At 43.6% G+C, this 21,527-nt stretch overlaps 1 protein-coding gene and 2 long non-coding RNA genes across 8 annotated transcripts in view; 2 read left to right on the forward strand and 1 right to left on the reverse strand.

Moving 5' to 3' along the window:
• The window catches only part of AK8 (adenylate kinase 8), a 111,879-nt gene that overhangs the window by 22,552 nt on the left and 67,800 nt on the right, over positions 1–21,527 (reverse strand). For all 5 annotated transcript variants that reach the window (XM_082207847.1, XM_082207850.1, XM_082207849.1 and 2 more), the window contains one exon: positions 10,767–10,908. In XM_082207847.1, coding sequence (XP_082063973.1) covers positions 10,767–10,908 — 142 coding nt within the window. The remainder of the gene's footprint in view (positions 1–10,766; positions 10,909–21,527) is intronic.
• Positions 12,252–14,356, forward strand: LOC309523777. The gene is made up of 3 exons (XR_014215610.1): positions 12,252–12,827; positions 13,630–13,814; positions 14,154–14,356. It is a non-coding gene; the product is annotated as an uncharacterized lncRNA (long non-coding RNA).
• LOC309523780 lies at positions 18,070–19,969 on the forward strand. 2 transcript variants are annotated; one of them, XR_014215615.1, is made up of 3 exons: positions 18,070–18,192; positions 19,345–19,618; positions 19,707–19,969. It is a non-coding gene; the product is annotated as an uncharacterized lncRNA (long non-coding RNA). The 2 variants fall into 2 exon arrangements; XR_014215614.1 differs by having other exon boundaries at positions 19,345–19,969.

Genomic DNA, 21,527 nt, shown 5'->3' on the forward strand with positions numbered 1-21,527 from the left:
TGTACTGTAGTGTGTGTGTGTATCTTCCTATATACATAAAAGTGTAAGGCTGTTGTCATTATGTGGTTTGCATAGCCATGAACAATAGGCAGGCAGGTGAGGAAACAGCATGGGTGGCAGGTGGTCCAAGCAAGCTGTTTAACCAAAGAATGAAGAAGATTCAGAGAGAGGCTTGGCAAACCCCTCTTTTAACTGCCCCCCATTAAACTTTCTGAGGTGCCTCCCCCACCTTTTGAAAGGGGTTGGAACAAATTGTGAGGGAGTAGGGGAAGTATAAAGGGAGGAGGGGTTGGGAAGGGGTGGAGGAAGGGAGTGGAAAAAAGGTCGGAAGGTAAGTGGGGTTGGAAGTGGAGTGAACAGAGGTGGCAGCCCCATGGGCAGGGGGAGAGAAGTGAGGGAGAGGGAGAGAACGTGTGGGTAAAACGTTGCTCTTTCCTGGCTCATTCTTAGGGATTTCAGAGATCCCTGTATCCAAGTCCTATTGCTCTTGCAACATCTGTGATGACTATATTGCTTGTGGCACAGTGTCTCGCTCTCCCCCCTCCCCCCCCTATCTGACCCCCACTATAGATCTCAACGGTTGTTTTACCTTGTCAATGTTTTGTCTATATTTGCTTTAACCCAGATGCCCCCGCTTTGCTGGCAGCTGTGGGACTTGGTCCCCTCTCTCCTATCAACAATAATTAGGCCTTGTAAGACTAATGGAAGAAATCGTGTCTAATTACCTTGCTGAAGACCCAATTATACTATTAACATTCACAGGCTAGAAGCTAATGATGAGGAGAGCCTTTCATTTGCATAGCATTAAGTTAATTGAGCTGGAAGCTATAGGGCAAAGAGTAGTGGGGGGGGGGGCAGGGAGTGATGCTGGCAAGGTAGAATTACAGAATGGATAAGGATGTCCAGACCGGGACAATTAATCTGACAGTTTTATTAATTAACGGCTATCTGACTACCTAGAAGGAATAGCATTTGGCAGCCTTTGTGTGTGTGGGCGGGGGGGGGGGGAACAGCTCACCTCCTTCTTCCTACCCAATGTTAAGAGCCTGCCCTACTGCTGATTATGTATTATGGTGCAATTTGTGGATAGTAACAGCGCTGTCTCTTTGAAAAAGGCTAGTCTGCAAACTTTGAAGCATACAGGGAACAGCCATGGAGGCAGAAGCTCCCAGGTTCACTCCTCAGCATCTCCTATTCAGAATCATGAGAACTGAAGTCTTATTTTATTTTCAGATTAAAGATTAAAGACTCAAAGATATAGCACATGTTCTGAATGCAGAAGGTCTCAGCTTCAATCCCCAACTGACCTGCTGTCAGCAAGTGTATTGAGTTTGACAGCGCAAGGGCCTAACTCTGCATAAGACAGCTTCCTATGTTCCTAATTTTACAACACTTGCATACAGCCAGAGAAAGGATTCCCAGTTCACAACTCGAGTAGCTGCCTTATCCAGGCAAAGTCCCATCTGTTCTAAAAGAACTTCCCCGAGTTAAGGTTCCCACTTAGCCAACATAATCTGGCTTTCTGCTTTTATTCCCAAAGTTCCTGGGAGCTAGCCAGGTTCAAAGGTAATTTACATTTTTGAGGTAGCTGCTTCAAAAGTTAATTGCCACACAGCTCTCAAAAGGCAGATAGCAAACCTAGTAACAGACTTCCTTAAACTAAGTTTTAACCCTTCAAGAAGCAAGAACGACCTTTCCACATTTACTCAGAATAATAATATTCATCAGTTCCCCTCCCCGCCCTCCAGCACAAGCACAAACAGTGGAAATAAATAGTCAAATGTCAACAGCTTAGAAATAACAGGACAGCTTCATTTCCCTCTCATATATTTCTTTTTCCTCTCTCATTTACAATGTGCCGCTGTCCTATGACGTGTGAAAAAGACCCTGACCTTCCCAGTCTAGTCTTAAACCCCCAAAGGATGCTGTTAATTTAAAATATGAAATTATTATCACATTATATTGTTTCTCTCAATCTAAGGTGCCAGAGAATAATATATTTAATATTTCTTTACCCAATTTCCAATGCTTTCCAGGTTTCAATTTCCACATCCTGCAGGGCCGGTACAAGTGTTGTACAAGTGGGGCATTAGGCCTCTGCTTCAATGGGCAGCTGGCCCTCACCACCCAATCTGGCTGATCATTTTGGCTGGCAGCCCAGAGCACATAAGAAGAGACTGCTAGATCAGGTCATTGGTCCTTCTAATTTAGCATCCTGTTCTCACAGCAGCCAACCAGATGCCTGTGGGAAACCCACAAGCAGGATTGGAGCACAAGAGCCCTCTCCCCTCCTGTGGATTCCAACAACAGGTACTCAGAAGCAATGCTGCCTCAAACTGCAGCAGCAGAGCAGAGCCATCATGGCTAATAGCCCTTGATAGCCCTCCTCTCCTCCTCTTCCTCCTCCATGAACTTGTCTAATCCTATTTTAAAGCAATCTAGGTTGTTGGCCATCACTGCCTCCTGCAGGAGGCAGTTCCACAGTTTGCACTGCATGAATAAGTCCCTCCTTTTTTCTGCCCTGAACATTCAACTTCCCTGGATATCCACAAGTTCTAGTGTTACGAAAAACTGTTATCCACCTACTTTCTCCAGGCCATGCTGGTTATAAAATTCTATTGTGTCACTTCTTACATTTTATCTAAACTAAAAACTCCTAAACACTGCAACTTTCACAGGGGGTCACTTGATCCTCTCAATCATTTTCGTTGTCCTTTTCTGAACCGCAATATTGGATAATGCTCTGACCTTCAGAAGCAGCTTTCTTGGGGCTCAAGGGGCTGTAATGGGAAGCCCCCTGCCCTCCCCATAAACACTCAGTGCCTGTCCAGGAGGAACACTACAAATAGTGCTTTGGATCTTAGCCTTTCACATTATTGCTAAAGATGAAAACAGAGTTGTAAATTGCAAGGCAACCACAGGGTCCACGTCCCAGTCACTGAATTGTCCTCGGCTTGCTTGATGATTACTGTAGCAGTGGCAGCAGAAACACCTGCCAGAACCTCCCTATGCTGCTACCGACTTGGTGGGCAGAAAACATCAGCTCTCAGGCATGATGAGCAAAAAGATCCAACAACTGAGAATAATCCTGGCAGCCAGTTTTGGAGAGTGTCTAGTCCCCCACTGTCATTCCAGCAAGACCAGCAGAAGATCTGGGGAGATGATTTGATCCACTGCCCTCCCGCCCCCAAGAAAACCACCATTTCCCCTGAGAGTTTGAAAAACTGGGCATCTTTTGACTTCTGGGGAGAAGGAATGGCAGATGACTGTCTCTTTGTTAGTTCTCTGCCGACAGAAGATAATTATGTGGTAGTTGATGACAGTCAGACAGATGGTCTGACTATTATAAACCACTCTAGAGATAAGAGTGATCCAGGTAGATAGAACCTCAAATGCTTTGATCAAGGTCATTTTTTGGAGTCTGCACCTGGGAGCTTGGAAGGGGGCTAGAACGAGCTGGTAAGCTGAGGAGTCAACACCATGCCCAAATGCCACGTAACAACCCTTTGTGGGTATGAAGACCCACATCCTCTCTTTCTTAAATAAAAGAAAAACTGTAAAGTGGAGAGATTTCTTTGATGTTGGTGAAAAATAACAATCAGGAAAAAATTCTTCTTGTTTCGTTTCTTTCTTTTTCAGTAGTAGATAAGAGAGGGAGCCCTTTCTGTGGCTATTCTCATATTGTGGGATTCTCTCCCAAAAGAGGTCAGTCAGACTGGTTGCCTCTTTGCTTTCCTTCTGCTGGCAGGCAAAGACCTACCTGTTGAGACCAGCCTTTGGAAACTAAGGTGCAGGTGATGCTGATCACTGGGACAAAGTGGATTTGAATAGCTGGCTCTAAATATATTCACATGTATTTTAACTATTGTTATTAACTACGGTAGTTTCTTTTTATTACTTTGTATTTTATAAGGTTGTTTTTTAAATATTGGATGCAGCCTTGAATCCCATCTGGGGAGAAAGGCAGGATAATAATAATAATAATAATAATAATAATAATAATATAATAATAATAATAATAATAATAATAATAATAATAATAATAATAATAATATATTGTGGAATGCCTTCCCTAATGAGGTGTGCATGTGTCCATTATTAGTAACTTTTCAGGAAGAATGTGAAAACATTCCCATTTAGCTAGGGATTGAGTGGCTGAAGAATACTGATCCTGGAAACCATGAGGTCATAGGATGGAAGAATGTTTTTAACTGAAATTGCTTTTACAATGTTTTTTAAAAAAAACCTCTAACTGCTTTTAGATGCTTTTGATTGCAACTGTTTTTAGAATGTTTAAATCTGTTTTATAATTTATTTCATTTTCATCTTTAAAAATTGTATCTCTATTAACTACCCTACAATCCTTGAGGAGGAAGGTCAGATTACAAACTCAGTAAATTATAAAATTAATTATTTCTCATCTTCTTTTCTTCATTGATCTTTGTGTGGTGCCATTTTGCAAAGCAAGTGTATAGCATGGGATAAGAGCCCAGTTTTTAAGATTTATTCAAGTGCTGATTAATCCAGCCATCAAAAATAATCTCTCTCTCTCTCTTTCTCTTTCTCTTTCACATACACACGAGCACCTTTGACTCTGGACTCTAAAAACTTCCCTCATTAACTTGTTGGGATCTTAATTAAGTCACGTACCTTCATCTCTCCACTTTTTTAAAATATTTTTTCGATTGGCCACGGAAAGCAGCAGGTAAATGTTAAGAGGAGGAAAGAACAGAAGATTTGAAGTTAGATGATCTTTAACCAAAATCTTTCTTCCAACTGAAACGGGAGCATCCGCAGAATACATATTCAGCTATAAGTATTCCTGCCCACGTCTGGCAAACTCACAGATAATGGCACCATGTGAAGGTCACTGGGGTTCTATTAGCTCAATTAATAGAGGAGTAAGATAGGGCTAATACCTAGCTCTTCAAACGGCTAAAGAATAGAGCTGGTAGTAATAGAGTTATTAACCTCTCTCAGCCATTGAATTTTGCTGCTGGTTCAAACTCCATCTCCTAGTTCAGGCCTCCATTAATAGGCTGTTTATTATCCCTAATCCAACCTGAAAATCAGATGTTGGAAGATGAAGGCCTAAATAATGACCAAAAGAAAAAATGCAGGAAGAATCATCTAAATTCCCACTCTTCCCTCACCACTTAAAATTTAAAACACTCATCCTATATCTGGTTTTGGGAAAGTGGAACATATTACCAACAAAGCAGAAATGCTGGGGGTTAGGGGAGTGATCCAATTAGAGAGACCCACCAGAGCCTTTTAATATTGGCTCAATCTGTGAAATATTAAGAAAGAAGTATAGACAAATTACATTTTATTGGAATTGGGCCTGGAGCCTTTTGCCAGCCCATTTGGGCACTTTCTGAGTGCCCCCAAGAGCTTGGAAGGGTCCCTCACTAGCTGCACTGCCATTCTCCACTGGTCCCTTTGATGCTTTTTAGTGGCAGTGCCACTTTTCTATATGAGCCAAACTCATCTCCTATCCAAGCATAGTGCCACCAGCCCCCTCAATATTTGTAGCAGGGGACGAAGCCCCCGCAATGTTGAGGGGATGGACGAGGCCTCCTTCCAACAATGTGCGCCTCATCCTGACAATGCGTGTGCCACATGGCATGCCCTGCCGCCATCACCCCCTACCTACAAATGTGGCTCAGACTGCCCCAAACTGATGCCACCATCTGCCCACCCAGCCACCCAGCACCTTCCCTCTGCTGGCTCTCTGCCACCATCACAGCAACTAGACCAAGGTCTCCACTGCCACATCGAAGCATCCACTGAAGCCAGATCCAGCTGCAGATGTACTTCAAAAAACCAGGTCACACTTCCAAAAGTATGTCTGCAGCTGCACACATTACCTGGCCAGAGTACTGCACTTTGGAAATTTTGAGAAGAGTGAATCCTGAAGGATAGCTCTGTGTAGGTTCAAGTTTCATTTCGGGAAGTGAGAATTTGGTAAGACCGCCTTTAAATGCAAACTGAATCACGGATTTCCGGGTTAGCGCCATCGGCAATGGCGGAGTTCCTCTGACCGAGAGGAACCTGCTCCGTGAGAATCGGGTCTTGCCGCCGCGGCGAAGGCGGGGACCCCTTAAAAATCCCAGGCGGAGGAAGCCTGGGAACGTGGGATTCGGCGGGCACCAAGAGCGCCTCCCCTACTCGCGGGGAAACCCATTTTGGGGCTCCGGAGCGACGTGGGGTGAGCGGCGCGGTGCTTCAAACTGATTGCTACTTTCACAGAGTGAAGCCGCACAGCTGTTGCCGGAGAGCGCTGACTTTTTCCTGTGGACAATTGGATTTAAAAGTAACTACCCGTGAGTAAAGTGAAGAATTGGAGTTTTAAAAGTTGAATTAATTTGGCACTGAAGCGGGAAGGTCTAAACAGGAAGTCCACCTTCCGCTTTTGTAAATAGATTGAAGCAAAGACATTGCAAGCTAAAGTCTGGAAAGTCGTTTGTAAAGGACTAAATTTTCATCAGCTAAGAACACCAAACCCCCCTTGGAAGCAGGAGAAGAGGGGAGAAATCTTAGATTGTTTAAACCTGCAGGAGAGAGAGTAAAGAAAGATAAATTTCCACCGTCTTGAACCTGGGAACGGGGTGTCAGAGACAGACGCTTTGGGGAAGTTCATTGACTGTAAATAAAACGCTTTTTGACAGATAGTTAAAAAAGAGAAACATATTGATTCCAATGTTTCCTTCTGCATATAAAAAGGAATAAAATATCTGGAAAACGAAAGTATTTTTGTTGCTGGAGCTGCTTTCAAAAAGACGGATACAAACAGAAATTGTTTCCTCTAGAGGGAGCTTGTGATACTGTTGCTGGAATCGATCTGGGGAATTTTACAGCTGCAGAGATTAAAGATCGTGGGAACCTGACATTGACCTTGAGCAAGAATGTGTCTAGAAGAAGTTTTAGTGCTTGCTCTTTGCAAGACAAGCACTTTAAATGAAAAGATGGATTTGATGACTGTTGCAGTTAGCAATTTTGGACAAACGGTGAATACCTACATAGAAACTACTCAGGAACTACTCAGGAACCATCTCAGGAATTTGATTTGACAGGGCAAGTTGTGCAGAAGACAAAGGAGGAGGTTGTTGCTGAACCTCAAGTAATAGAAATGGAGAGAGCCACAGCCTTGCATGAAAATAAGTTGTTGTTTCTGACGACTGAACCTGGAGAAAGTCAGATTGGGAGAGATGGAGTACTGTTTGGTTTGGAGATGGGAAGCTGGATGGATCCCCCTATGCAGGAATGTTCTGACTTTTGGGATCTGGTTGTGGGCCAGGGGGAGCTTGGAGTTGTGGGGGCCCTTAACTTTGGAGGGACTTTGAAACATGCCATCAAATATCTTTTGGATTTCAGTGCTGACTATGGAGAATGGGCTGACCTGTCGAGAAGGGATAAAGACATTGTCAAGTTGGAGTCTCCCCGAGATCTACCCCTCAGTGAGAAAGGATGGAAATTAAGAATAAGATCAGCAGAAGATAAAGTAAAGTGCAGGTATAAACATGAAGAAGACCTGCAGAAGGGACATGGAAAAGACTTAAGAGCCTCGGATAGAAGGTCACCAGGTTAATGGACTAGATGGAAGGGATAGAAAGGACTGACAAAACTCGAGACCAGGAAGAAAAGACGAAAAAAGGGAGGTGTGAGGAGGTTGATGAAACAAGTTAACGAAAGATAAAGATTTGGGAATATTGGATTTGTTTTTAAATTTTTTGTTTTTCCTTTTTTTGTTGTTGGTTTTGATGTATTGTGTGTTTTGTATTTTTCTTTTTATTGACTTGTATTGATTAATTCCTTGTTTTTCTGATTATATATATATATATATCTTTTTTCTTTTCTTTTCCTTCTTTTTCTTCTTCTCCTTCTCCTTCTCTCTTTTTTATTCTCTGTAATTTTAAACTTTCAATAAATATCATTAAAAAAAATGCAAACTGAATCACATTCCTCCTCCAGTCCCATTCAGTGGAATAGCACTTCCTCATAGGGATGCTCCGTTTTGTTATTATGCTTGATAGACTGATCCTCTAGGTGTCTATATAATCGTTGTTATAAGCCCTTGGGGCAGGTGGCCATCACCAGGTATTGCAGTGAATTCCATAATTTAAAAATTACATTGCTGTGTGAAGAAGTACTTCCCTGATTGTCTGTCAGTACAGCCAACTCCTGTTTTGTGCATGTTCAAAAACGAGTGACAATATATGCGCGAGCTGTTTTCGGACCAGAAGGAGGATGTGACAGGGCATAACAGGGCATAATGGGGGCAAGGGAGGGCTTATGCATGCTCCACCGAGGTGCACAATGACCTGGAATGTAACCCCCGTGGAAAATGTGGGTTGCCTGAATGTCCTTTGTGAGCCTGCCGTTGTTCATCTTGCTTTGGGGGCCAACGCTGATTTAAACAAAATTTAATACCTTCTCTGTTGGCAGTGTGAAATACATTATTTCCTTCTTTGCTTTAAGGGCAGATCTCTGGGTGCTGTTCCTGAGGTTGCAAGAGATCTCTCTTTTTTATTATTACATATTAAGGAACTTTATAGTCCAATTTGCTCCTTGTAGTTTGGGGGGTGGGGGGGTTCCTCCCCACCCTTTCAAATAACTTGATTTTTCATTCTTCCCTGCCATCAATTACTGAGTTTCTTTCCTCTACTCTTCCATAAGACGGGAGAGCCAAGAGACTGATACTGCTCAAAGGTATATAATTCAGTATTATTTGCACCAGGTTTATGAGATGGAAGTCAGATAAAACATCGTAGTTGAACACTAAACCATTTATTACTTCTAAGAAACAGACTCACAAGTTTATGTCCCGACAATAATTCTGCCTTTTGATCAACCAGAGAGGTCTACTCGGAGTTCCCAGCACAGAGTAACGGACCTTTCCACCAATAACTTTGTTTACTGATGTGACGGGGTTTTAATAATAAAACTTGATATATATGTAAATTTATTTTAATCTAATTTCATCAACCTGAGCCCACCTAAAAATGAGGAGGCAGAAGGGGAGATGCAATTGGTTCAGGCTGTGATTTATACCTTTCCACTTCCATTCCCAGATTGATTTCCAAGCACTAATTCTATCTGGGTTTCCCGCAGCCCCTCCCCCGCTGAAATCACACTCCATTGCAGACAGTGTGTTTTATAACCTGTGCCAGAAGCAACTGATTTACAGCCCAGCTTCCACCAGACCGCTAGCTGTGCTTCCACCGATTGTTTCTCTCTCGCCCAGTGCTTGTCAACAGCTTTGTGTGTGTATGTGGAAGGCATCAGTCTCAGAATCAAATCAGTTTCTCCGTCCCCTAATAAAACACATACACCCCTCCCATCATACTCAGGAATTTCCACACTCATGCAGGAGTGTAGTGGCAAATTCAGAAGTGAAGGGACCTTTTGTGGGAGTTGTAGCCACGCCCCCTTCTAAGATTATACAACCTTCTGAGATGATGAAATAATCTTATAACTGCACAACAGTAATTACAGATGCATTGCAACAACAAATGTAGGCTTCCATGTGCTGCTTTTCAGCCAGATCTGCTATTTTCTGCGAACGTACATAGCCAAATGATTTGGTGTGCTCAGATTATTTTCTTCCAGAGTGGCTTAAGATCTGTTTCCCTTGAAGTTCTAGTCTATGTAACAAACCTTGCACTCCACTCTCTGGATACTTAAGCACTTTGTATTTTCAGAACACTTAAATGCTTAGTTTTGGAGCTTACAGTGGCTAATGGGGTGGCTCTAGGATGCTAGAGGCAGGGATCATGCTCTGGAAATAGTAACAGGCCTTTGAAATCCCTGCCCCCACTGACCCCACAGCATTACACCAGTGCATTCACATCAATAATCCCTACCTGTGGCAAAAGGTGCCCCCTACAACTAGAGGCACATCCAGACTGCTCTAATTTAATGGTCTGGATGTCCCATTTCTGCACATGCAAAGCTTATTCTCCTGAGGCTTCACAGGTCTATACAGGAATGACAGCTTGGAGAATGGCCTGGGTGCCTTTTTCAGTCTACATTCCTTCATGGGCAAGCTCCCAGGGGCCACATGCCAGTGATTGGTGGGGCCACAGGTGAAAGCAGACAGATAAACAGTTGCCGCTCATACATTCTGTACCATGGTTGACATTCCAGCCAATCAAAATCCAGAGGCTTCCACCCCACCAGCACCACCCCACATCTCCATCCTCCACACAGGTAAGCGAGAGCCATGGTCACAGTTCAGAGACAGAGCATTGCTGGGGAGCAGTGTGGTCTCTGGAGGGCCATGGCTTATGGAGGGTTGTCATGGGCAGGGAAGAAGTGCAGGGATAACAGAGGATATTCACACACAGATTTGGGGGCAGGGCAGGAGGGAAGATTCAGGGCAAGAAGTAGTGATGCTCAACAACCTAGGTGTGTTTAGAAGAGGATTAGACCATGGAGGAGGTGGCTAATGATGGCTAATCTCTGCCTCCACTGTCAGAGGCATTATGTCTCTGAATACCAGCTGCTGGAAACCACAGGAGGACAGGTTGCATTTGTGCTCAGGTCCTGCTTACAGGTTTCCTACAGGCATCTGGTTGGCCACTGTAAGAAACAGGATGGTGGACTAGATGGGTCACTGGCCTGAACCAGCAGACTCTTCTTATGTTCTTATGGGAGCACAAATACCCACCACTGCCTCAGGGCAGGCTGTGAAGGAAAGATCACTGATCTGCCTCTGAGTTACTCACACACAGAATGTCCCTGAAGAAAAGTTTCTTTGTTACCTGTTTGGATTAATATTTGCACGCTGCATCAGCTTTGCCTGGTCCTCATCCCGAGGGAATCCGTGGAGCACCCAGCCTCGGATGTGGCAGTCCAACCTGTTCAAACGCTCTGACAGCATCTTTACAACAATGTTGTCTGCAACTGGATGGAGAGATTTGGGGAGAACATGCTGGAAATTGACATCATGGAAATGAAAGCACAGGAGAGTTAATTAAGGGTCCTAGCTAAGCACCCTACATTGATAAAAGTGAAGGTGAATTAGGTGGGATCGTTGGACATGGCTAATGTTATGCCGAGCCAGTAGTCAAGGTAGAGGGGGTGGGGTGGAGAGATGGTCTGCGAGATCTTTTCATACTCGGTATGTTCCCCAGACTGATGAAAGCAAAGAAGAGACCAATGTTCTAACTAAAGCCCTTGCTTTGGAGTTACTAGAATTTGCTTGAGCCTTACCTGGCTAGATATCAGAGGAAGTGATGAATTTATACACAGGCTAAGTGAGCTACAGTTTAGGGCCTTGGATTGTGAGAAGCCTATACACACACACATAAATGACTAAATATCAAGTTTTATATAGCTAGTTAAAAAATAAAGGAAATGGGAAAACAGACCCTAAAGCAGTCATTAGCGTTCTGATATGACAAAAATATTCTTAGTGGTTATATACTTGTCATACTGTGTTTATAAACCTGTGCAGAAATACCTGTATCAAATTTTCATCAGACCAGGTACCCATAAGGTGTCAAACCACACTAGTGAGGGCTGGGTCAGTCCTCAACATATCTTAATCTGTCCCTGATCACAGCCTAGAAATAGCTTGCTATTTCGGAATCATCATCATCATCAGTGGAGCAAACTGCCAAGGGTTCAATTGCATTATAACAAATTTGCATTAGTAATCCTTACAACAGACTTCTGAGGTAGGCTAGCATTTATTTTTTATCCCCACACTGTACAAGGGGACAAGGAACTGAACCCAGAAGACTAGGCTTGCGTTGGTGACTGGAATGAGATCTGAACCCAGGAATTCCTGGGGTGAGAGTCAAACCCGGGGATACAACTCACACTCTTGGACACGATGCTTCACCAGCACACAGGATCATGTGATAAGATGGCAGGTGACTAGACACTTTTTAGTGATAGTCTCCTTACTTGTGGAAACAAGGTCTCCTTTTAGCATTAAGGTCCTGCTTGAAGGCTTCCCATCAGTCAATAGAATTCGTTTTCTTATGTTAGTTTCACTAATATACGTATTTGTTCATGCACACATTTCCCAAATGTAATCATTTTTGTGCACATTACTTGGCTAGACAATTGTAAAAATTAAGAGAAGTGTACGTTTTGAAGAACAGTCATGTTTTGGAAAGTGCAGATTCATAGGTGCAACTTTAAATGTGAACCAAATCAAATTTCTTCTTCTTCCCTCCCACTCTCCCCCTCGCCCTGCCGTCCACAAAATAAATAAATAAATACTAGCCTACCTTAAAAGGCTGTTGTAAGGGTTGCTAAAGAAATGAGATAGTACCCCAAATAAAACAGAAACATAAAAACCCTAGAATCCACTTTCAGAGGGGAACAAATCTTTTGAGAATTTGGAGAACTGCACTACTTAGAACAGCTGCATTAAAGAAAACATCTTAGCAGGTTTTCAAAAGGCCAGGATGAAGAAGAGATGAAATCTACATCACTTCTATTTCCCTGTGATTAAAACAAATGAGGAGGCAGTAATGTATGGTAGATCTTCTCACATGGGGCTTCCTTGAGGTTGTCGGGAAAATTGGCTAGTCTCTGTAATTGCCATTAGGGTAAGACTAAAAAGCTAGCCCTAGATCTCTCAGCCTCAAGTGTACCACTAGCTAGCAAAGTTGAGTTCACAATCCTTCTGATGAAGTCATCAATCCGCCTGCTTTAAGGGGATTATGATGCATGAGAATTGCAAACCATCAGTTCTCTTTCATCCTAAATGTGTGCGAGTCTTCAGCCTCTGTCTTGGAGCTAGAGGGGTTGTGTGTGTAAGGGAATCTCTACAGACAGAGGTTTTTGGTCTTTGGAGAAGTCCAAAGGTAGATTTCTAGTGGAAAGGGCCCAATGGCTGGCAATGTTTGGTTAAAAAAATAAAAAGAGAGTATTCATCAGGGGTGATCATAAGGGAGTGTGTGCACAGGAGATGAGCCAAACTGAAGAATAGGATCCTGGCTTGTGGGAATCCCCAAGATGCTTGATTTTTACCATGCAAAGAAGCTGCCCACTCAGCTCACTTGTAGTGAAAGCAAGCCAATTGGGATTGGCTGCAGCTCCCAGGGAGCATGAAGCCAGCACCTGTAGTGCAGCCAATCCCAGCAGGCTTGCCCTCCCCACCAATCAGCTGATTGGCAGTGACTGTAAACCTTCTGACTAGATGCCATGTCTCCACCTGCCCCTCACCTGATGCCACAAATGATGTCATGTGTGGGGCAGGTGGGCATGGGTTTTGGGAAAATGGCCTCGGCCAAACTGGGACCTCTGCAAGTCCCAATGAGGCCTGCAGCCTGGAGATTCCCTACTCCTGGGTTATTGGACTAGGACCCTGAAGACCAGGGTTCAAATTCCCCACTCAGCTATGAAGTCACTTCCTCTAACCTGCCCAACAGGGTTGTTGTGTGGATAAAATAGGGAGGGAGTAGAAGCATGTACCTTGAGCTCCCTGAAGGAAAAGTGGAATATAAATAAATGTAGTAACAACAATAATTTCTGAAGGATGCCACTTAAGCTCTTGCCAAATTCTCTTTACTCTATAAGCCAGCTACCTAGATCTATTATCTCTGTATGCTCCTTCTATTAATTAATTAATTAATTAATCAATTCCTTTCTCTTTTTCTTCCTCAGACAGAGCACTGAGTGGCTAATAATAAGGATGAAATAGGAGGCTAAAAAAGTTAAAACAGAACCCACTGTAAATAAGAAGAAGAAGCATAAAATACTCGGATAAACAAACAGGGCTACCTGTCAAGTTGCGAATGCCCTGCAGAAATGGGAGGGACCTCAGTTGTGTGACCTGAACAAATATAAAGGTAAAGGTACCCCTGCCCGTACGGGCCAGTCGTGTCCGACTCTAGGGTTGTGCGCCCATCTCACTTAAGAGGCCGGGAGCCAGCGTAATGAAGCTGCTCTGGCGAGCCAGCACCAGCGCAGCACACGGAAATGCCGTTTACCTTCCCGCTATAAAGCGGTCCCTATTTATCTACTTGCACTTTGACATGCTTTCGAACTGCTAGGTGAGCAGGAGCTGGGACCGAAAGACGGGAGCTCACCCCGCCACGGGAATTCGAACCGCCGACCATGCGATCGGCAAGCCCCAGGCACTGAGGTTTTACCCACAGCGCCACCCACGTCCCTGAACAAATATAAAGTGGCAACAAAATTGGCCAGGGGGAAAAAACCAACCTTCCAGAGCAGCTTGTTTTGTCCTGGTGCCCTCCAGATGTTCAAGACTATGTAAGATCAGAAAGAAGAGCCTGGCTGCTGGATCAGGTCCCACAGGCCCACATAGTCCAGCATTCATTTCTCACAGTGGCCAAGCAGGTGCCTATTATGGGAAGTCGAAAGGCAGAACCTGAGCATAACTGTGCTCTCCCTGCTTGGGATTGCCAGCATCCTTCATTGAGAGGCATACTGCCTCCAGCAATTGAGGGAGAACATACTAGTCATTGTAGCCAGTAGCCACTGATAGCTTAATCCTCCATTAATTTGTCTAATCCACTTAAAAAGTCATCCACATTGGTGGTCATCACTACATCTTGAAAATTGATTGGGGGGGGGGAGGATTAATCCCCACAATAACCCTGTGAGGTAGGTTAGGCTGAGAGGTAGTAACTGGCCCAAGGTCAGCCAATGGGTCTCCTCTGGGTCCCTGTCTGTTGCTTTAACCATTACACCCCACTGGCTTTACCCTAATATATTTTCCTGCAAAAGAAGGAGAAAGCAAAGAAGCAACCTGACACTTCTTGACCTCCACTCTAAACCCATAAATCCTTGATAATCCAAGAACCATACAACAATGTTCTTGGGATGCAAAACTTCTAAAATTCACATGCATTCACATGTGAAGCTTTCCTAACCCAATATCTTTGCCTCCTTTAGAAAAAAAAGGAAAAGATTTCTGACATATATTGACCTACACTCTAAACCTATAAATCCTTAATATCCAAGAGACACATAACTACGTTCTTGGGGTGGAGGTCCAGGGAGCTCTCCATTCTAAGCAGGTGAAAGTTAGAAGCTTCTTTGATAGTGCTGTCCACTTACCCTTTTCCCTCCTCTTAGATATTTTCTCCCTCCTTCCCCCATTAGGTCTAAAGCCTTCCAACATTAATTCAGATGCCTGAGGGTTGATCTCAGGGTTTGACAGTTAACATCTTGCCCTGAATACCAGCTACCGCCAACGGCTACTTTCCCTGGATCGGCCTGTCATCCCTAAATTCAGCAAAGTGTGAGAGCAGAATACCTTATTATTCCACAAAGGTCAAATTGGTTTAATATTATTTGAGTCCTCCAGGGAAATCCCCAGTTTTCCTGCTGACCATGAAGTTCGCAGGAGTTATTTCTTTTTGTTAACAAATGGTTTCAGGAAGGGATAGTCTATTGGTTACAGTATGTGGCCAGCCAAGAACGACAAAACTAGACAAGACCTGGGTTCTGACCTTTGCTGGAGCAACACCTGTTACCCCCTGGGAGCTATCCTAGGTCCTGAATAACCTGGTTCTGACCTGTTGCATAGAAATCTTTCTGCTACCAGGTAAGCATGATGGCTATGTTGTAAGTTCCTAAATACCAGTTGCTGGAAACCTCAGGAAGGGAGAGTGCTTTTGCACTTGGGTCCTGCTTGGGGGCTTCCCCTTGGGGCATTTGGTTGGTAACTGTGAGAACAGGATGCTGGACTAGATGGGCCATTGGCCTGATCCAGAAAGCTATTCATAGGTTTTTAGAGAACTGCTGCTGTCTTCCAAGTCTAACACCCTCAGACTTTACCAGCACCCTGGAAACACTTGGCCTAATCTAGAGTAGGCACAGCACAGGAGCAGACGATTGGATACCTCTCCGTTGCTGCACCATGAGATTCAGCTTTTGGAATAATGACACAAACGCTCACTAAGCAAAACTTATTAACAGCCTGAATATCACATTTGGTAGAAGCTATTACTGGCTAGTGGTCCACAAACTGGTGAGTGTGCAATTTCCCATTGGCTCTCATGACCCAGACTCTGGTGGCCATTCACGAGTATGCTCATTCTAAGGCTCTCTGCTAGTGGAAGCATAAGCCCAGCCCTCTTGGATCAGTCCAAGTACATCTGATTAGGACTGGGAGAGAGACCCCTGTCTGAAACCCAGGACAGCTACTGCCAGTCAGGATAGACAATATTGAGCATATGGATCCATGACTTGACTCAGTGTAAGGCAGCTTCCAATGTTCCCAGTGAGCTTCCTAAGCTCAGGTCTCTATTTCAAACATTCAATCCATTTCAACACAATGGGCATCCTCAGAGAAAAGGCTTATAGGGTCTTCTTAGGGAGGCCAGCCTCATACTTGCAGAAGCCTTGAGGCAGACCACTGGTCTTCCTAATTTTATAATCCTAATGTGCAACAGGAGACTGAGTTACTCTTTATGTCTATCTTTCTCTCCTTTCTCTCTTCCTCCATTGCCCTCTTAAAAATAAATAAATGAACATTACACACACACACACACACACACACACACACACCAGTGGTGATGTTGCTTGTACAATCCAGGGCTCATTTATGGGCCCTGACACACCAGTGGAATATCAAATGGCCAAACTCTGTTCTTGTTATGAGTCTTTGGGCTGGAACATTCAATGGGAAGATTAGCTCAGGAAGGTATGCAGTGTCACGCCCCAACAGCTTCTTGCAGCAGAGCCAGAATCAGACAAGGCCTCCTCAGGGAAGGAAGATCCCATTGCTGGTTCTTAGCACATAAGCGGCTCAAGAGGAGTCAGTGGAAACTGAAAACCCCTCTGAACTTACTATCCAGGAAGGTGCCCCACTCAGGGATGTGACAAATCCAGGGAATCCAACATGCTGACTGGTATGTCCCCTTCCAGCTGTAGAAACTGTAATGTCGCTGCCAGGAGCAAAAATGGTGGAACACTGCCAATTTAATGATAGCATGAGGCCATCCTTCTAGTCCTGCTTCAGAAGAAGCCAGAATGAAACCTACTCTTGAGTACAGCCGTTGTGATGCGCCAGGAAAGAATGAGGCACCAGGGGCAGCTATAAAGCCTCCTAGTTGGTGCCTAGCCATTGCAACACATCAATTAGTTTAGCTGTCTATCACTGGACAGTTGGGCCATTCTCCATTCTTGTGGTTAATAGGAAAATCTAAGTCAGGGGAGGTCAACATGGCTAGACTACTACTCCCATATAGTCCTTGACCATCAGCCATGCTGGTTGGAGCCAACGGGAGTTGAGGTCCATGTGGGCACCACAATTTAAGCCACACAGCTGTGGTGGTGGGAACAGGGCAGTTATAGTCAGTTTGGGAGCTAGGGCTGAAAAATAGTTGAGTTGTATGGCATATCTGTCCACAGGTAGATGAACAGGGGCCCTCTTGGCTTTCCAGAATGTGCATGAGATCACCACGGAAGTGTGTGTGTGTGTGTGTGTGTGTGTGTGTGTGAGAGAGAGAGAGAGAGAGAGAGATGGAAAATTTACTGAGGTTATTAGGCCTTGACTTCCAGGGGAGGAATATGGTGGACTGAACATCTTCTGTCAGCAGGCTGCAAAGGAGACAACTCCTAGGGGCGGGTGGGGCATTCCCATTCAAATGGTGTATGGACTGTGTCACGTGATCAATTATGTGGGAAGGGGCTTACCTGGGCCCCAACATTATTTTGTTCATCTTGGCACGCCTGGCAGGTTGCCAACAGAAACAGGGAAATAACCTCTGACACTCTGAAAAAGCCATTTTCTAAACTGAGAGACTGAGAAGCAGTCAATTCCTGGGAACCTAGATGGGGGTGAGCGACTTAAAGCGCAGGAATAAACATTATGCCCAAAAGCCATGTAACAGCACTGAAGGGCAAAGGGTCTGCAAAAGCCTCCATTTCTCTAATTATCTTTGAGAAGTTTATAATTTACAACTGAGGACTCAGCTACATTCATAAAGATAAAGTGCTTTATATGTGTTATAACACTGTGACACCACATGGCGCTGTGGAGTCCCATCTTTTGCCAACAAGATTTCCCTGCACGAAGTTTACAACAAGTTTAACTGAATCGCCTTTTTGATGTGTCTAGATCCTGCCTGAGAGAGGTTTCTCTGTCTGCCGGTTGAAATTTACAACTGTTGTATGAGCTACTTTCTGGCTTTAAGAAAAGTTTATCATTAAAGGGCTGAAGCCAGAACAAAAAGCATGCTCCGTTTGAACCAAGTAAGTTTTAAACGATCAAGGGTGTTTTGAATGCTAATAATTTTTATTTTCTTTAAATTTGTTTTCTCAGTGAAAGTGTTGCCTTGAAATCAAAACTACTTCTTTGCTATTTCTTATTTCCTTTGTGGGAACGTGGTTTGATAGCAGATAATGTTACAAAGATCTTAAGGTCATGACAGGGGGTTGAAGACAGGAGACTGTGAAGATCTTAAAGGGGAGCCTGAATTGTTAATATCAAGAACATTCAGTATGGCAGATAAATTGCTGGACACTCCATTGGCTGTTGGTGTCCTTCAGCAATTGTCTGATGAGTAAATAAAAGTGATTAGAGCTGAGATTGGTGAATGAAAGCAGACCAGAGAAGGATGAAATGGAAAGTGGCATTAAAGAAGACACAGGGACTTCAGAGAAAAATATGGATGAAGGATCGTCAGAACAGGAGGGTGAAATGGATGCAACAGATGGTGAAATGGAGAAGTCCTCCATACAGGTATTTGAAACAGCCAAATGGATGGATAGATGAGAAGACATCCTGAGCTGGCTGAGATAGAGTTGAGAGAGAGAAAGGACTCTGTTTACAACTTTAGTGTTTTCCTTGGGAAAAGAATGGAAGAAGCATAAATGGAAAAGGAATTTAAAAAAAAAATCAAGATGGAACACCACAGCACATACAACAGGAAATGGGAACGGAAGATATGGAACTAGGTGCGAATTAAGAAACGCATAATAAGTAAAGAACTATGGAATAGTTAATATACTGTATAATCACAGCAGAAAGAATCTTGTGTGGACTAAGACAGAAAGACTTATTATTGTTTAATATGTTGAAGTTACTGGAGATAAAGTTGATATGTTTGATTAGAGAAAAATTATTGCTTACATTTATTATTAATAATAATAATTAGAGAACCCCTTTTGAACTTTTTGTGGAAAAAACCAAAATGAATTAATCTATTTGGATTGGAAGATTGGGAAAATATTGTCTAACAGAAAGTAGATCAGTTGGGTGTCATTCTAGAGTGAATATTTTGAATAATTTATTTTTATGTAACTGATGGAAAATCAGAAGTCCTTTTTATTTTTGTTCTTCTCTTTTTTCCTCTTTTTAAGTTTTCCTTTGGTGTTTTCTTTTCTCTTTTTGTTTTTATTTAGATTAGATTCTTTTATCCTACTGTATTATGAAAGAGCTTTAACTGGCCTAACTGCAGATTGGAATGGGCCCTTCTTCCTTTAGGCCAATTGATTAAAGTTGTGTCAAATTGAGACCATACTATTTCAAAAGACCAAGGGGACAACCACCTATGTGATGGATGAACAATCTAAAACTATGTTGATGCAAGAAGCAAACAACAGAGAACAACAGAAAGAACTTGAAGAGGCATATATCTAAAGATGGATGTGAGACACTTCAAAAGAAAGAAGAAAAGTATGTGTGAAACTAATGCCATTGCATCTCTTCCTTACAAGGGAAATTGTGAGCAATTTTTAAAAAGTTGAACCTTATTTTAAACCAGGCTATTGAGAAGCCTGCAATAGAATTGCTTTGGGGATGGAGGGCAGTTGTGATCCAGCGATCCATCATCGCCATTTCCATTCCAAGAGACCATCAGGTCAGGAAAGGTCTGTTTTTGCATTCAGGCAAGAGCGGCTCACAGACCCAAGTCTGGATCATCCTCGCGCCTGCAGTAATCTCTTGGTGAAGCATTCCTTTCCTCTTCCTCCTCAGCTTCTAAGTGTGGGGATTTTATCTTGCATGAATAAAGATGATAAACTTGCACCTCTTTTAGTCTGCAAGGTATTTCTTCTCCCCCCCCCCCACTTCCTGCCCCCGTGTCCAGCTGCCTTTTATTCTCCACTTTCTGTCTCTTCACGTGTGGGTGTTTCTTTTTTCTTGTCTGAAGATTTTTCTAGATTCCCACTTTGAAGATGACATCTAAGGCTGCATCTGGTCTAAAGTCTGCATTATGAGAATTCATGTAAACTCCAGTTTCCATTAGAAATTGAGGTCCAGGCCCTTCAAAGTGTGGCTAACATAATAAGTACAGGAGGCATCTAAGACAATCATTATTTCCTTAACACCACCGCTGTTTTTACAGCTTTTGAGTCCTGCCGATGGAGGCTCTGGTTATGTAGCTTGCTAACGTTTGCCTATGATGTACTAATAAACAGAACAGTGGTGATCAGAGGCAAACCTCTTGGCGAAGTGAGTTTGTTTATTAAGCAGCGCCACCTGCAGGTGATACATGGTTGCTGCAATGTGGAGCTGTGCTCACCGAAGGAAGAAAGGTACATTTTTGGGTGCCAAGACTGAATTTTACAGAATAGGATAGATGCCTCTACCCCAAGACAGGGAGGCGGGGGTTGTGTGTGTTAGAGTGTGTGTGTGTCGAGTAGACAACAGTTACAGCTGCTACATCAGAGCTACGGCTACCTAGCATTGCAGCACACAGTTAAACAAGGGCACTTGCTCTTCCAGGAAGCAGTAATGGCCATGATCTTTAAGAGAGGATTGGACAAATTCATGGAGAAGGTTATCAATGATGACTAGCCACAATGTCCATCCTCTGCCACCACAAGCAGAGGCACTAATGCTTCTGGAAACCAGTTTCTGGAAACCACAAGAGGAGAGAGTGCTCTTGCGCTCAGCTCCTGCTTGCTGGTTTCTCCCTGGCTGGGCACTGTGAGGCAGGATGCTGGTAAACATACTTAAGAATGTTTTTAAATATCGGCTTCAGTGCTGAGCTGGCCTTAATCTGGGAAAGGTGGAACTCAGGTGGGCCACAGGCTCCCTGCCCCAACATTAACTGATAAAATACTGCAGTGGGTGGTAGTGTGTCCATTTGTTGCCCTTTTCAGGGTTAATGCTGAACCTGCCCTCGGCTAGCGGCCTTCATAGGTAATGTTCTGATGGGGGAAGAGAGGGGCAATGAGTATTTCCCACCATGTAAAGACACACTTGGATCTTCCCCACAAGGGGCCCTTCTGCCCTGAACACCCTTTCTTCACACAAACCCCACCCAATGAGATCCAGCGTGGTATGGTGGTTACAGTGCTAAACTAGGACCTGAGAGACCAAGCTTCAAATCCCCGCCTTGGGTCAATCACTCATTCTCAGCCTAACCTACCTCACATGGGTGTTGTGAGGATAAAATGGGTAAGAGAACTATGTAAGCCACCTTAAGCTTTTTGGAGGAAAGATGGATAGAAATTAAATACAAAATAAAATAAAATAAAATAATTGTCACAACAAGAGCATTTGGTTCATAGTAACAACTCTTAGCATTCAGACCAGTTGTTCCCCTAAGTGGACAGTACCACTTTGCTTGTGGGGCTGT

Source organism: Podarcis vaucheri (genome assembly GCF_965113315.1).
Source record: "Podarcis vaucheri genome assembly, chromosome: Z".
NCBI classification, from domain to species: Eukaryota; Metazoa; Chordata; class Lepidosauria; order Squamata; family Lacertidae; genus Podarcis; species Podarcis vaucheri.